Source organism: Vipera ursinii, assembly GCF_947247035.1.
Source record: "Vipera ursinii genome assembly, chromosome: 3".
NCBI classification, from domain to species: domain Eukaryota; kingdom Metazoa; phylum Chordata; class Lepidosauria; order Squamata; family Viperidae; genus Vipera; species Vipera ursinii.
The window spans coordinates 120,374,368-120,391,287 of record NC_139516.1 but is presented as its reverse complement, the minus strand read 5'-3'; the positions used below and the strand labels follow the sequence as shown (position 1 = coordinate 120,391,287).

Here is a 16,920-nt window from a genome sequence, read left to right as displayed (position 1 = left end):
CTTCTTGTTTGGATTTATTTTATTTATTTATTTGATTGATTGATTGATTGATTGATTTATATACCGCCCTTTCCCGAAGGACTCAGGGCGGTTTACAGGGTATTTAAAACAAGAAATACAAAAGTTAAAAACAATTAAAAATTACATCAATCCCTGAAAAAAAAGTAAAAACCCCAATTAAAATTAAAATTAAAATTCTCAGCCTGGGCCAGAGAGCTCAAAGAGCCAGGTCTTCAGGTCCCAGCAGAATGAACGGAGGTCGGGGGCAGTCCTGAGCTCCATGGGCAGCTGGTTCCAGAGAGCAGGCGCACCCACTGAGAAGGCCCTCCCCCTGGGTGTTATCCCTGTGGGAGCGCACTGGACGAAGGGAACTTGATGCTGGCAGATATAGAGAAGCCTCATTCCAGTGTTTAAGCTGTTCTAGCTATCACTTCCATTGGTAGTGAAATTTACAAGGAAAATTGTTTTAAAATGGTGTAATGCAGCAGTACTTTCTTTTAAGATAATCTCTTTCCTGAGTAATTTAGACATTCTCCTAAACGTCAATTACAGTAAAAGACACACTGCCTCTGTGTATGTCTAAAGACTTACATGGAAAATTACATTTGGTAACTGAATACTGATTGTAATGGAGAAAACATCTGAGAATATGACCATGTCTGAATTACACAATAGTTTCTGAACTGACTTATGAATTTAAATAAAAAAAGTAGTTTTTTTAAAAAATTCCATTTATATCCCGCCCTTCTCCGAAGACTCAGGGCGGCTTACAAGCTTAGCAGTTGACCTGGCTGAAGTTATTTCATTTATTTGTTCTTTATTCTCCTGTGACTCAGTAGTATGAATTGCAGTGCTACATTGCGTGTAAGTTGTGGGAATAAGTTGTAGGAATATCACAGTTTCTCAGTATTCAATTCCACCCAAAGTATTTGACCAGTTTCTTGTTACCAGCGCGTTGATGCTAGATTATACTGAACTACATGCCACCTGTGGCTCAGGTTGTGTGCAAAATCTGCTTTATGGCAGAAATCATAGGAGGCTTACTTGGATGAATCATCATTATACAGATTTACTTCAGAGTGTAAACGTGGTTGAAATCTGCGGTGTCTTCAAGAATTTGAAGTATAGTTTGTTATTTAAGTTGACCAGAGAAAAATGTGTTAAACATTTATAGAAAACATTTCTGTGATGTAACAAATTTTAAGTTTCCATATACTGAATTTCAGGCTTCAAAAATCCAAGAAGTATAAAATGTAGTGAAATACAAAAATATAAAATAATGTTTTGTAATCTGTGTCATATTAATTCTAAAGACTTAGTTCAGTCTTCATTTTATGGTGTGATGGGGTTACGTATCATATTTGGCTGTAGAAGGCTGTATTGGGTTTCTTATGTCTGATGTGTTTCTGATTTCTGTATGTAATTTCCACCTCCTCCTGATTGCTCAGATGTGTATCTGTGGGGGGAAAAAATAAATTATAGCCATTTTCCAGTGGGTAAAATGCTTTTCGATGGGATGAACAGTTAACTTGTTAACTTATTTTGTTTATTGAATTACTGTCATTGCTCCCTATTCGTTTCCTCCTCTTCCTCCTCATACGACACTATTGACCAAAGAACAAATTACTTTTTTAGTTGTGTACCTTACCTAAATTTCTGCTGGAATATTATACACAATTTATAATCCTATTATAACTGACTAAGGAAAAATTAAATTAAAATTAAACAGAGTGAGCGCCTGTTACTCGTCCCACCTTCTGCCAGCCTAGCAGTTTGAAAGCACGTAAAATCCAAGTAGAAAAATAGGGACCACTACGGTGGGAAGGTAACAGTGTTCTGTGCGCCTTTGGCGTCTAGTCATGCCGGCCACATGACCATGGAGACGTCCTTGGACAAGCGCTGGCTCTTCGGCTTTGAAACGGAGATGAGCACCGGCCCCTAGAGTCGGAAACGACTAGCACGCATGTGTGGGGGAACCTTCACCTTTACCTTTAAGGAAAAATTATCAGATATTATCACCATAATGTTTAACAAACTATTATTAAAAGATAGCCATAAATGTTGGACCCAAAATTAACAATTTTAAAGAGGGAGAGCCTGTACCTGATAGACATTGGGAACTGAACTAATTGTGTGCTGTAGATAAGAAGCATAAAATGATTGATGCATAATAATAATTTTCTTCTGTGTTTCATTATCCAGGGAAGAATCTCAAGATTTGTTGATGGATTTCATATGGAATATCATTTAATGTGCTGAGATAAATAGAAGAACAGGCCACAGACCTTTCTGCTGCTTTTTATATTTCAGGTTCCAATACTAAGGTAGATCATTGCTCCAATTAGTTATACAATTTAATCACTTTAAAATAAATCAGAATGATGTTGTGTTTGGTTGCCTCTATTGAACTAATTGCAATGTTTTTAAAGCTAGTTTTTCTAAAATAAAACCATTTGATTTAGATGTATTCTGTACATGTAGGAGAAGAGTTGGAGGTTGAAGAATACTGAAACCATCAACAGCCTGAAAAAAACCATTTCCTTTCCTTATTTCATCTTGAGGGAAACCAACAACACATTGTATAAATAAATAGCAGAAAGAAATTTGGTCCTCTGGTATATGATAGCAGCTGTACTGCTGAACCCCAAAGGATACAAACTTACCTGTGATTGTGTAAGGCAATTAGCCTAGATCAGGGATCTTCAAACTCGGCCCTTTTATGACTCCTGGACTTCAACTCCCAGAATTCCTCAGCCAGGTATGCTGGCTGAGGAATTCTGGGAGTTGAAGTCCACGAGTCATAAAAGGGCCGAGTTTGAAGATCCCTGGCCTAGATGTATGGTTGCAGTATTCTGGAACTTTTCAGGTTTTGTAGTCTTGAATTCTGTTGTTTTTTCCTAAAATTTATAGTAATTAGTTTCTGTCCTCAGTCTGGTTGCTGTTTAAAAAAAATACGATGACCCTAGTTGTTACTAGATTGATTATAAGGCAGAAATCTAGATGTAGAGTTGGTTTCATGAAATCCAAGATTTTTTAGATCCGTTCTATTTTCATAATTCTGAGCATCTCATTTCCCAGGAGCATTTGTGAAGGAGCAGTAAAATACATAGTATAGCATTGATGAGTAGATGAAAAAAGTACAGACCTCCTTCTGCTTAGGAGTTGTGTTCCTGATGCTGTTTATAAATTCATTTTAATTGCAAGTCCAACAAGCATAAAAACATGTGCAGTACAGTTGTTATGTAATGTATGTAATGTATGTATGTAATGGATCTGTTAATAGCATACTGGTGGAAGTTGGGAGAAGGTAGGAAAGGAAGTTGGGAGAAGTTGGGAAAGGTTTGTTTCTTGCATGCCACTTACATAAACACCATGCTGCAAACCTTTTCCTGCCTTCTTCCAAATTTCAGGATCTTCTAGTTTTGCTTACAGGATGGTTGTTCATATCAGCAAAAGCTTGCAACTCGAAAGTTCATAAAGTCAATCCCCCTCCCCCCCAGATTTTTTTATATCATCGTTCGAGCTGGTCAAGGTGAATGCAGGCATATGGGTTTACAAAGTAGTTTTTCTTGTAACTTTCCAAGTGTACATTCTGAAGATTATTTCATGTTAATGAACTACATTAGCTTCCTTTAATCATCTTACCATTCTGAGATGAGTCTAGGCTAGGGGTCAGCAACCTTAAACACTCAAAGAGCCACTTGGACCTGTTTTCCAGAGTTAAAAAAAAACTGGGAGCTGCACACGCGAGGGGGAGAGCTTGATTGAAGAGTTTAATTAAAAAGAAATAGAGGCTGCTGTGCATGAGTTCTCTCTCTCTCCCTCCCTCTCTCTCCCCCCCCTTCTCTCTCTCCCTCTCTCCGATCTTCTGCTGCAAGCTGGCTTCACGCTGTTTTCGGACAAGCTGACACATTCTTATTGGGCTGGCTCTCCTGCCCTTGAGAGCTGCTGCTTCCTGTGGAGACGCAGCAAAGGCAGGAACCCCACCCACTAATCTTGTCAGCTTCTCTGAGAACAGCGTGAGTTACACACACAGAGAGAGAGAGAGAGAGAGAGAGAGAGAGAGAGAGAGAGAGAAGGGAAGCGCAAGTGTCTGTCTCTGTCTCTGCAAACTGGGAGCTGCTGCAGGAGAAGGCTGAAAGCCACATGCGGCTCCAGAGCTGCGGGTTGCCGACCCGTGGACTAGGCAAATGGGATGGGGGCTTTACAAAGATAGGGTCATATGGCCTAGATATTTATGTTGGACCAGGTTCACTGATCTTGATGGGCCTTATTTTTCAATTTCCATTTCTAGGCTAGATGTTAGATTTGTTCTGTCTAATATATGCCAGCTTTGTGATTGAATTCTGTTGAATTGAAGTGCCTTATCTGGTGGTACCACCTATCAAATCTTGGTTTATCTGAAAACCTAAATAGTAAAGGCCTTAGATGACACTTTGTTGAAGGAGTTCCAGGGCTGTTGGCTAGACTGAGAAGTTGAAAATTTCCTGGAAGAAAATAATAATAAAAAATTATTTTTGCTTTAAAAAAACCTATATAAATGCAGTCACCAAGAATTCATCAGGAATTATTCTTAGAGTCAGAATTGCAGAGGCTGTTTAAGGTACTATTTTATTAAGGAAAAAATTTCAAAAAACCAGAAAAAATAATCCTAGTTACCATTTTCTCTGTAGCTTTGTGTAATCAGGAACTCCCAGAAGAAAAATCTGTTACTGAATATTTTTTTCCTTTTGAATAAGTGAATCATTTTTAAAAAACAAGGTTTTACTCAAAATGCTGAATGAAAATTTTTATGTAAGAGTCTGAGCACTCTAGTACAATATTGAAGTTCAGGGTTATAATCACATAATATTTAATAATTTTAGTAATTCTTAACTGCATGAGTTTGTACTACTAAAGTTGTGTTTTCTAGTCAAAATCTCTTCACAGATAGCAAAAATTAAAACACATATGCCAAGGTAGCATACTTTCAAGTCTTTCTAAAGTATTGCATAAATTCATGATTTATGTTTTCAACTCTTTGGAAGACTTTCTAAGTATTGCATAAATGTATGATTTTCTGTATGAATTAAAGACTCTGTAGGTAAGAGACTGCAGTTATCACAGAGAATGAACCTTAATTTTGACTAAAGCCATCCATCTTGAGACAAAACATGCTAAACATAAATAAAATTGCTAAGGAAAATTCTTAATGGATTTTGGGTCTCATTTTGAGAGCTTTTTTGGGAGGAAAGGTATGCTAAGTAGTTCAGCGTTATATGCTGTGAATGAATTAATGAACATCTTTAATGCAGTCAAAAATTAATACTCAGTAATTTGGAATAAATTACATATCTGTGGAAAGGTGCAAATCATAATATTATCTGGACACACCAGCCAATTGACTGCACTTTTTATATATAATGAAAAAGAATTTAGCTACACTTAGTGTGATGGGTTTAGGTATACCTGTGAATAAAAACTGTAAAACAAATTGGTCAGAATGACCAGAGCTGTATGTTGTTATAAATGAGGCATCTGTGTATTTTTGCCCCCATCATTCCATTGTCTTATTTTGAAAAAGGAAATAATGATTGCACACAAAGGCCAGCTTCAACAAATGTGTCATCATTACATCTGATGCAACACTGACCCAAATCCTAATTTTTTTTGAAAAGTAAAATATACACAACATATAGAACAGGGATGTCAAACTCAATTTCACTGAGGGTCGCATCAGCATTCTGGTTGCCCTCAGGGGGACGGGTGGGTGTGGTCTGGGTGGGCGTGGCCTACTGGGTGGGCGTGGCTAAAGTGCATATGGCCTACTGGGTGGGCATGGCCAGCTCTACATTGTTCGCATCAAGGCTGCCTATGGGGGCCTGGGCAGGAGTGGGACAGATCTGAGGGTCTCTGGCAGAAGGAGGGTCTCTGGGCCAGGGCCAAGGCAGTGGGGGCCGTTCCCTCACTGTTTCCAGGATGGCTTCGCGGGCCGCATGAAACCACTTCACGGGCCGGATCTGGCCCCCGGGCCTTGTGTTTGACATGTCTGATATAGAAGAAAGGCATATCAATTGTATATTGTTCACCATTTCATTGTTCAAACAAACCAAATGTTAGATATTTGGAGAGTGATTTCTGTATGAGGGACTTAGGAGCTTCCTGCTGAAGTAGCGTAAAATTTCCGCAGTGCCCTTGCCCCATTCCAGTATAGCAGGCGGTTTTTAATGCTTGCAGATTCAAATTATAGCACAAGATTTAGAATTCTGAGCTGCAGGACTTTTTTTAGTGTTGACATAATTTGCTTAGAGGAGTACAGTGAATACTTTTTGTTTGGACTCCATCCCATTTAATAGACCAATGTACATTGCATTAAGATTTGTCCATTAAATCAAGATTTGACTGCCCAGATGCTTCCATTTATGATAATTAGGTAATTATGCAAATTATATAAATTGGCCCAAACACTATATACTTGCATTTAACATTCTTCCTCCTCAAATGGCTGAAACCTCAGGATTTTACTATACTGAAATCTCGTCCACAAGTAAATAATGTTTGACCTTCTGTGGGTTAGTCTGTACCTCAGCCTAAATAAAGCTGAAGCCTAAGTGTTTAAGCAACCAAATGGACAATCAAAACCTCAGAAGCTGTTCTAAACAGTTTTCTTGGGCAGGGGCCTATTTCTGCTCAGTCAGTCCTTTATTTCTGTGACACAGTCTATGGAGTGGGTAGTTCCACTATTGTAGCTTTTCCTCCCCCAGTAGTGAATTTGCTGGACTTTTCAATACTTTGAAACATTGTGGAATCATCCATACCTATCAGTAAGGATGGCCAAAAAAGTTTTTGTTACATTCAGCTGCTTTGAATGTGCATGCTTTGAATGATCAGATAAACATGGTCAGATACCTCTAAAGTTAATGATAAATTTTTCTATGCTAAAGCTTACTTACCATTTACCTAAATGGCAAATTCTATTAATACTATTTGTGGTGAGGCACACTTAAGCAACTATATTATTATGGATATGGTTGCTTTTCAGATGTGTCTCTGCCCATGAACATTTGGTGCAAGAACGAGGTTTGTAGCCACATTGAGGATCTACGTCATTTCAAATACTTCGTCTCAATCCTGCCAAGACTGAGTGGCTTTACATATCGGCATCTCGGGCTAACCAAAGTATTCCACCTTTAATGATGGGGGGTGAGGTGTTACCCCCCGTTGATAGGGCTCGCAACTTGGGCGTCCTCCTGGATTCACAGCTCAACTTTGAAGATCATATAGGAGCCGTGACCAGGGGAGCTTTTGCCAAGGTTCGCCTGGTGCGCCAGTTGTGACCCTACCTGGACCAAGATGCCCTACACACAGTCACTCATGTGCTCGTGACCTCCCGTTTAGACTACTGCAACGCTCTCTACATGGGGCTGCCCTTGAGGACCACTCGGAGGCTTCAACTGGTGCAGAATGCGGCCGCACGAGTTGTGATGGGGGTTTCCCGATACTCCCATGTAACACCTCTACTCCGTGAGCTGCATTGGCTTCCGGTTGCCCTCCGGGTGAGATTCAAGGTGCTGGTAATGACCTATAAAGCCCTAAATGGCTTGGGTCCGGGATATTTGAGGGAACACCTGCTGCCAGCATCAAGCTCCCTTCGTCCAGTGCGCTCGCAGAGAGGGTCTTCTCAGGGTGCCGCCGGTAAAAGATTGCCGGCGGATAACACCCAGGGGGAGGGCCTTTTCTGTGGGTGCGCCTGCCCTCTGGAACCAGCTGCCTGTGGAGCTCAGGACTACCCCTGACCTACGTTCATTCCGCCGAGACCTGAAGACTTGGCTCTTTGAGCTCTCTGACCCAGGCTGAGAATTTTAACTGGCTTTTATTTTCAGGGATAATTTAATCTTTTGTTTGTCTTTTAACTTTGTATTTTGTATTGGTATGATTTTAAAATGCCCTGTAAACCGCCCTGAGTCCTTCGGGAAAGGGCGGTATATAAATCTAATAAAATCTAAATCTAAATCTAATAAAAATCTAAAAATACAATTGTCACTATAGCTGTTTATTATATACTGCTCAAAAAAATAAAGGGAACACTTAAACAACACAATGTACTGTATTTAATAGTAGGATGTCTTATCTTGTGTTCCCTTTATTTTTTTGAGCAGTATATTATAAAGTTGTCCCTATTTCTACTATGACTTTTGATGAGATTTAGCCATGTCTCGAATACAGCAGGAATTATTCACTAAGTAGATTTACAAAAAGAATCTACTTGTAGAGCTTGTCTGCTGATGGAGATCATGGTAGAGTAGTTTTGGAGCTGGGTGGCCTTAACAAATCCAATAAATAAAAGGCAAACACATCCATATTGCTACTCCACATATGCCACTGTGTAGAGTATTGATGGAGAAAGCTACCAGCATGGCTGCATATCTAATGGAGTAGACAACAGTAGAAGGTTTGGCTTCAAAGCAATGGGCTGTGCAAGCTTTGATTTGCTTGTATTGTCAGTGCTCTTCCCTGCTGGATTGTTGGTACTGTTTTGTTTTCTTATTAGAGAGCCCTTTGTAACTTCTCTGCAATTAAGGCCTACATCTTCTTTATTCACAGTGTGTGCCTAAAATATGCCCACATGCGACATCTGGTTAGGTCCTTGATCTTCATCCATAACCATAAAGTTGGTGCTTTCTTTGGGAATCTCATTTATTTTATCATAGACCACGGGTCGGCAACCCACGGCTCTTTGAGCCGTCTCCTGCGGCTCCCAGTCGCCCAGTGCGCGTGCACCTCTCTGAACGGGCAGAGGTGCACGCGTACCAGTCCAAAGGTTTGGAGAGCTGCGCGCGCACCTCTCTTGCACCTCTGTCCGAACACCCGTTTGGAGACCTGCCGGTGTTCGGGCGGAGGTGCGGTTTGGAGACCTGCTGGTGCCGGTTTAGAAAGCTGCCGCGACCCGCAGCGGCTTTCTAAACCGGCACCAGCAGGTCTCCAAACCGCTGTTCGGGCGGAGCTGCGCGCGCACCTCTCCAAAGGTTTGGGGACCTGCGCGTGCAGGAGACCTGCGCGTGCAGCTCTCCAAACCTTTGGAGAGGTGCACACAGCTCCGCCCGAACACCCGTGTCGAGACCTGGTGGTGTTCGGGCAGAGGTGCGGTTTGGAGACCTGCTGGTGCCGGTTTAGAAAGCTGCCGCGACCTGCGGCAGCTTTCTAAACCGGCACCAGCAGGTCTCCAAACGGGTGTTCGGCCGGCAGTTTGGAGGTCCCGGGGGTGGCTCCAGCGACGCCTGGGCTGAAGGCGGCGCCGCAACCCAGCGCCCGTGACCACGGAGACCCGTCACCGCTGGCATGCAGGTGCGTCCACATAAAAAAAAGTGGAACCGTGCGCGTGTATACGCGCATGCGCAAAAACATTTTGTTTTATGCGCATGCGTAGATGCACGAGTGCGGCTCCCACTTTTTTTATGTGTGATGGTTCCCAGTGGCTCTTTTGCTTTTTCAGGTTGCCGACCCCTGTCATAGACCATATAATCAGAGATAGATATACTTGTTATTGTCTCATATGTTAAATAATTATGGTTCTTTGAGTAGACATTCTTACATCACAGAACTTTCTCTTGTACTGCATCCAGAGTGGCTTTTTTTAAAAAAAAAATAGCAGTCCTTATATTAGAATGGAGGATTTAAGTACCCATTCAGAAGTAGACATGTATAATTAAAGTACGGTTTTTCAAAAAATTCAACTTGAGAACAATCCACAGTGTTGGGTCAAGTAGTTGACCACTTGAAGAAGTGATTCCTATTCTCATCCTTCTAGCCTTACTGCATAGTAATCTGCAAAATACGCAAAGGTATATGCATGCCTTCTAAGGAAATGTAGTTGTTGGGAGGTGATGAGTACTTAATCTTAACATAAGTCCTTGGGAAAACTATACTTTCTTTTAGAATCCATACTAATTTTTTGTTGTTTACTGTGATCACAAAGGGTTTGTGCCTGTTTGGAAACTTCTGGAACTTACAAGATTCTTTCATGGGGGCGTTCTACCAGTCTGCTTAGCAGACATAGCTTTTTCCCCAAATACTTCAATGCTGAAATGATTTAACAGGTCCAAAGAAACAGTTACCGTATATACTTGAGTATAAGCCGAATTTTTCAGCCCACTTTTTGGGCTGAAAAATTCCACTTCGGCTTATACTCCAGTCAACAAAAAAACTTACCGAGGACTTGTGCGCGGCCGAGGCTTTGGTGCTACTTTCAGAGCCTTCTCCGCTAATCAGCTGTCTGCCCATCAGCTGTCCATAGGGATGCTGCAAAGCTCTCCTTCTCTAGGCCTTGGACTCCCTCCTGGCTGAAGAGTAGATGAACCAAGCCAGCAAGGAGACAAAATGTTTCTGCAGCTGTTTTTCCTCTGAAGTTTTTTTTTTTTAAAGTAATCTCCGAAGGTTATGCCAGAAAATGGAGGACGCTGGGTCTTTGCAAGCTTTAGCTGTCCGCCTGGCTGCCTGAAGGCCGCCCTTTTCAGGCAGTCTGACAGACAGCTAAAACTTGCAAAGACCCAGCGTCCTCCATTTTCTGGCACAACTTTTAGGGATATTCCTACTACTACTATTACTACTACTACTACTTCAGGAGTAAAAAGTTGCAGAAAAAATTCTCTCCTTACTAGCTTAGTTCCTCTACTCTTCCATCTGGAGCCAAGGTAAGATTTTAAAAAGGGATATTGGTTGGAAGGCAGAGGGAGAGTTTAGTTTTAGCATCTAAAAAAAGGGGGGGGGAAATCAGCGAGTACATCCCAACCAGCTTTTTATGTTTTTGTTATTGAAGAAATATGGGGGAGGGGGAGGGGTTCTGGGGTGGGTTGGGGAGGGGATAATATTGTAACTTCAATAAAAATTTTCAATAAAAAAAAAGAAATATGGCTTTCTGGGGGAAGGTGGGGAGGGCGTTAAGGAAGGAAAGGGTTTTTGGAAGCTCGTCCTGAAGCTGCCTTTTGTGCAAGGGGCCTTTTCTCAAAGCCTAGAGAGGCAGCTTTGTTGCCTCCCCGTAGACAGCTGATGGGCGAACACCAAAAGCTCCAAAAGGCTAGGGAACTAGTCCCAGAACAAAACGGAGACCTGCCTGGCGGCAGAGGCTTGCAGAGCGCGGATCCAGCCTCCGAGGCATGCAGAACGGCAGATCGGCTTATACTCGAGTCAACAACTTTTCCCAGTTTTTGGGGGTGAAATTGGGGGTCTCGGCTTATACTCGAGTCGGCTTATACTCAAGTATATACGGTAAGTCACCAGAGACCAAATGAGATAGGAAAGCTATTCCCAACTACTAATGTTAGAAATCCTTCAAAATGTAGCAATATATAGTATGTTAAATGTACTAGAAGGCCCTGATAGATACATTCTTGAGACTATAATATAAAGAAGAACCTTGATATCTCTGTTAATCACATTTGTACAATTTGGACTATGGGATGGAAACTGAAATTACTTTGGGCCATACGTTGTGAGATTTATGAGTGCTGGTTCCTGGATGCTCCATACTTTCCTCTCACAAATTAAGTGCCAGTGAAGATTAAATGAAATCTCTGTGGAAAGGCAGCTAGTGGTGCTGTTATCCTGGTTTTTCAGTTTTCATGTCTGACAAGCTGGACTAGCCAAGCCATAATTTTACGTTTGCCATTTATTATATCTGTCTTCCAAGATTTTTGCATATGCTAGAAAATTGGTAGCAGGAACATTGTTTGTATCACACTACAATATGACTCGGCAGAAGGAGAAAGTGTTTTGTATTGCTTCTCTAAAGTTCAACAACATATCACAAGAAACACATCTGTTGGCTGGGGGGAATACAGAGCAAGTCGGTCATCTCATTCTTAAATTTGGAGCTTGCTTGCCGAAACATTTCCTTTCAAGGATATCAGGAAAAAAATTCCCCTCTTGCCATGCACACTTTCTGCAGATGAGAAGAAAAAAGAAGGGGATTAACACACTTTCATTTTTTAAAAATTGAAAGAAAGATTCTTTACGAACAAACAATTCTGATTGTATATATTTTGTTGTATTTTGCCATGTTTTTCTGGATCAAAATTTTCCATTTAAGCCTGCTTGGCAGTTTCAAAAGTTATATGTTTTATTTTTTTAGTGTTTATTTCTCGATATAGTTTCCACTGTTCCAGTAAAAATATTTTTCCACATACCAAATCTTTTAGTTTGCTTGTTCAATAGACTAGATTTAATTTTTTTTAATCCATTGTTTTTCAAATAATGTATCTCAAGTACCCGTGCGTACAGTGCTGTGGATATGGCGATGATGCACTAGTTTGAGTAAGAACATTTATTGGAAAAGTCACATCTCTATGTTTCACTTTTGGATTTGTGACTATTCCTTTTCATAATGTGACAGTGTCACAGTTACAGAAAGTGAAAAGTTCTCTGTGTTACTGTGCTTGACAGTGAGAATCTGCCATTGTGCCTTGGCTATGAGCTCTCCTGTTGCAGAACATTTCTGTTTTGCTTTCAATCCAATTCAAAAATATGGCAACCTTTTTAATGTTTACAACTGCTTTAGGGCCTTCTGGGAAGAAATGAAAGAAAGCAGGACTGGATTTTACCTTAGAAATTGCATTATCTCAGTTACCACTTCATCTGGTATACCAATTTCTCAAGCAGCTAGAAAGATAAATTAACTTTCAAGAGATTTTTTTTTGCATGGTTTCTATTTGTGGCTTCATAGGTGGCTCAGTGGGTTAGGACGCTGAGCTTGTCGATCAGATGGTTGGTAGTTTGGCGGGTCGAATCCCGAGTGCCGCATAACAGAGTGAGCGCGCCTGTTACTCGTCCCAGCTTCTGCCAACCTAGCAGTTTTGAAAGCACGTAAAAATGCAAGTAGAAAAATAGGGACCACTACAGTGGGAAGGTAACAGCATTCCGTGCGCCTTTGGCGTCTAGTCATGCCGGCCACATGACCATGGAGACGTCCTCGGACAAGCGCTGGCCCTTCGGCTTTGAAATGGAGATGAGCACCGGCCCCTAGAGTTGGAAATGACTAGCACGCATGTGCAGGGGAATCTTTTCCTTTACCTAGTGTGGATTATTTGCATATGGTAGAAATAAAGCTGACTATCTCAGAATTAAGATCTAAGATGTATTGTAGTCTTCCCTGGGTTAGCTGGCCTTTTTACTTTTAACCTCTGCCGAATTCTTTTCCCATTATAGCCTCTCTCTAAAAAAAAAATCTCTGTTATCTTGCATCCTCCTTGCAAAACTCATTGCTGCCTGAATGAATGTCTTAACTGCAAGTCTGATTTCTTGTTCAAAGACATAAACTGGACTTTATGAAAATCTGAAACGTTGCATATTTTCTCCTCCATAGATCCCATGTTGCAGCCTGAAAGCCTGCCACCTAGGTGGGGTTTCCCAGTACATTGCTTTTATTTGAGTGAAAACTCAAGTTATTTGTGACACTTATATTTAGAAGTAGAGAATATGTTATTAGGAACTTTTGCATACATTGAGCTTTCAGGCTGGCATATTCTTTCAGTACCTTAAGATTACATTCTTGCCTACTACACATTTTCATTTCAATTTTGTTTTTCTTGAATAAATACCAAATATCTCATCTCTCTCACCATAGAACAATAGGTCCAATGCAGTAAGAGTACTTTGTTCAACTAACTCGGTCTTGTCTACCCGTAGCAACTCTCAGGCAGGAGTTTTTCCCAGACTTATGCAGAAAGGCTGGAATTGGACTTGCACACAGATTCTTTTCTGCTCAGGTATAAAAATTATTTGTAATTTTAAAAATAAACGGGCAATGATAAATAGCAAATTAACAATTGCACTTTAATTCAGCACTTGTTTCCCAATTTAGAATTTATGTTTTTAAAAATAGAAGCTGTCTTCTTCCTAAATTAATATGAAATGGCCGATTCATAACTATCCCAGTCGGTCACATCAAGGACAACGCCTGTAGGAGAAATAATCTTTTGAATACCCTTGAATTAAAGGAAGGGAAGATACACAGCCAAGAGGTTTGCAAATAAAGAACTGAATTAGTTTCTTGTTTCTCATGTATTGTGCTGTTACAGTCTGCTACCTATATTTACAAGCAGTGTAAGATCACAGGGTAAGTCATCCAGCGAAGGTCTGTAAGATCTAGATCAATGAAACAAATCACATGGAAATAACTGTTCTGAATGTATATGTGATGCGTCCCAGACTTTTATTATAAGGGAAATTTTAAGTGAACACTAATACAGAAGCTATTTGTTTTAGCGGATACTAACTCTTTGCTAATTTCTCTCCTCTCTGTTCTCTGTTTTTTTGTTTTTCCTTTATTTTCAGAGCTACGTGTGATATATGAAACCTGCAGGAGATGTTGTAATGACTGTGAAATTGCACTGAGGACAGATCTTGCTCCTTCAATTTTTTTTTGTGATTGCTGCTCTTAGTTATTGTGGTGATTGATTATTTTCTACAGTAAGTGAGCTTGTTGCTTTGTCTGGTCCCTTTGTTTAAAAAAAAAAAGAGAGAGAAAGAAAGATGTCTGATCCTGATGCCCATCAAGATGCTGGTATCAAGCCAGGTTTGTTGGAAAAAAGCAACAATTCTGGTGATTCTCAGCCCTCAGTCAATTTGGAAAGAAGGAACAAAAGTGGGATAATTAGTGAACCCTTGAACAAAAGTCTTAAGAAGTCTCGACCACTGTCCCATTACTCTGCTTTTGGTAGCAGCAGCTCATTAAGTGAACATTCAGAGAAATGTGTCCCTATGGCCAACAGCAGCGAGGCCATCGTGGAAAAAAGCAATTCTACCTCAAAGCACAAAACCATCGCTGACATGTTGAGCAAATCAGATCTTTCTTTGGAAGGACAGAACATCTTGCAACAGTTTGCTCAGTCCACAGAGTTGCTCAAAAGAGTAGTCCAGGAGCACATCCCCCTGCCTAATGACCATGGGACGGGCATCTCAGACATGGAAGCTGTCTCAGCTGCTGAAACAATGAATAACCCGTCTGATTTTCCTTACCTGGGGGCTTTTCCCATCAACCCTGGCCTTTTCATTATGACCCCTGCTGGTGTATTTTTGGCAGAAAGCGCACTCCATATGGCTGGCTTAGCAGAGTACCCAATGCAGAATGAATTGGCATCTGCCATCAATTCAGGGAAAAAGAAACGAAAACGATGCGGCATGTGCCCTCCTTGCAGAAGACGAATAAACTGTGAGCAGTGCAGCAGTTGTAGGAACCGTAAAACTGGACATCAGATTTGCAAATTCCGAAAATGTGAAGAACTTAAAAAGAAGCCTTCTGCTGCACTGGAGGTAATTGCCTTTGCTGACACAGCTTAATAATTCCTTCTCAGCTATCCTTTGTGGAATCAAATTAAGAGGACTGGATGTGGAAATGTCAGACGTTTGAATCCATTAGCAGTTTCTACCTTTCTATTTCATATAGCCCAGTCTTTTCACAGATATACATCCACACAGTTATTTATAATATTTAGAAGAGAGGGTGTTTTGCACTACTTTCATGAGATACAATGAGCTAGATTAGAACTTCATAGCAAGTTTAGCAGCTGATGTGGCAGTCATGGACTCCTCCATCTCAGACTGCACGCCTGGCTTCAGATTGTTGAGTATTTTTCCAAGGAAAGATAATAAGTGGAAGAAATTCCTCTATATTAAAGAAAGAGGATCTATTCTGTCTTCCCAGGATACATTTCTTGTTTAATACTATAGTGCAGAGGTCCCCAACCTTTTGGGCACCAGGGACTGGTTACGTGGAGAGAGGCTTTTCCGCGGACCGGAGAGAGTGTGGTTTTGTGTGCTGCCTGCATTCTGCAGATGGGGCTTTGCTTGTTTGTGCGGACCAGTTGCTGGCATGCTGCAGACTGGTACCGGTCCACAGACTGGGGGTTGGGGACCCCTGCTATAGTGCTTTTGAGTGTTCACAATATTTTACATCTGTTACTTTGATTTAAATATTCCAGCAATGGTGTAAAGAAAGCTTATATTAGAAGGGCCAAGGATAGAAGAAGGTATAGGTATAGCTTGCTACTTTTACACTGGTAAAACACAGGTAGTCCTTGACTTATGACCAAAATTGAGCCCAAAATTTATGTGAGTTTTGTGAGTTAAGTAGGTTGTGCTCACTTTACGTTACCTTTCTTGCCACAGTTGTTAAATGAATCATTGCAGTTGCTAAGTTAAGAACATGGTTAAGGGAATCTGGCTTCAAAATTGGTTTTGTTTTGTTTTGTTTGGTCAGAAGGTTGCAAAATGTGATCACGTGCCCCCAGGACACTGCAACCGTCATAAATATGAGTTGGTTACCACGCATCCAAATTTTGGTCACATGACCATTGGGATGCTGTAACGGTTGTAAGTGAGAAAAACGGTCATAAGTCACGTTTTTCAGTGCTGTTGTCACTAAACAAATTGTTGTAAGTCGAAGACTATATTTGCATTTAGAGTTTGTAGCTTAGGGGGTGCAACTGTGTATTCAAGCTTCTTTGAGCTAGAAGTGGATATGAGGATGTGGGGTTTTCCTCCTCTTCCTGGAAGATATTAAGTGATGCAAAGATTTACCACCTTGTAGTATTTATGAGGAAGTTGTTAATATGCATGCCACTTCTCAAGATGTGATCAGCCATTAATCCATATTAGTTTCAAACAAATGAAGCTTAATATTTTCCTTCCTCCCTTCCTCCCTCCCTCCCTCCCTCCCTCCCTCCCTCCCTGGCATAGTACTCTTTATTTAGCCCAGTGCTGCTTTTTGCTAGTGAACATCTCTTCAAAGTCCCAAAGGCCTTGGTTTGTCTAGCTCAGGGGTCAGCAACCCGAAACAGCAAAAGAGCCACTCGGAACCGGTTCTGTCATACACACAAAAAAGTGGGAGCCGCAAAATGTGCGCGCGCATGTGGGCGCGTTCGGAGGTCTGCTGTGCTCGTCAAACAT

General features: G+C 41.0%; 1 protein-coding gene across 5 annotated transcripts in view; it reads left to right on the top strand.

Annotated features, from left to right (window-relative positions):
* CXXC5 (CXXC finger protein 5) overlaps positions 1–16,920 on the top strand; it is a 110,099-nt gene that overhangs the window by 71,904 nt on the left and 21,275 nt on the right. For 4 of the 5 annotated variants that reach the window (XR_014491970.1, XM_083358347.1, XM_083358345.1 and 1 more), the window contains 2 exons: positions 2,203–2,324; positions 14,308–15,285. Coding sequence is in view for 4 of the 5 variants with exons in the window: in XM_083358347.1 (XP_083214473.1) it covers positions 14,506–15,285 (780 nt within the window). In the remaining variant the exon portion in view is untranslated. Of the gene's footprint in view, positions 1–2,202; positions 2,325–13,980; positions 15,286–16,920 lie in introns of those variants that run through there. The other variant, XM_083358348.1, reaches the window with a different exon arrangement.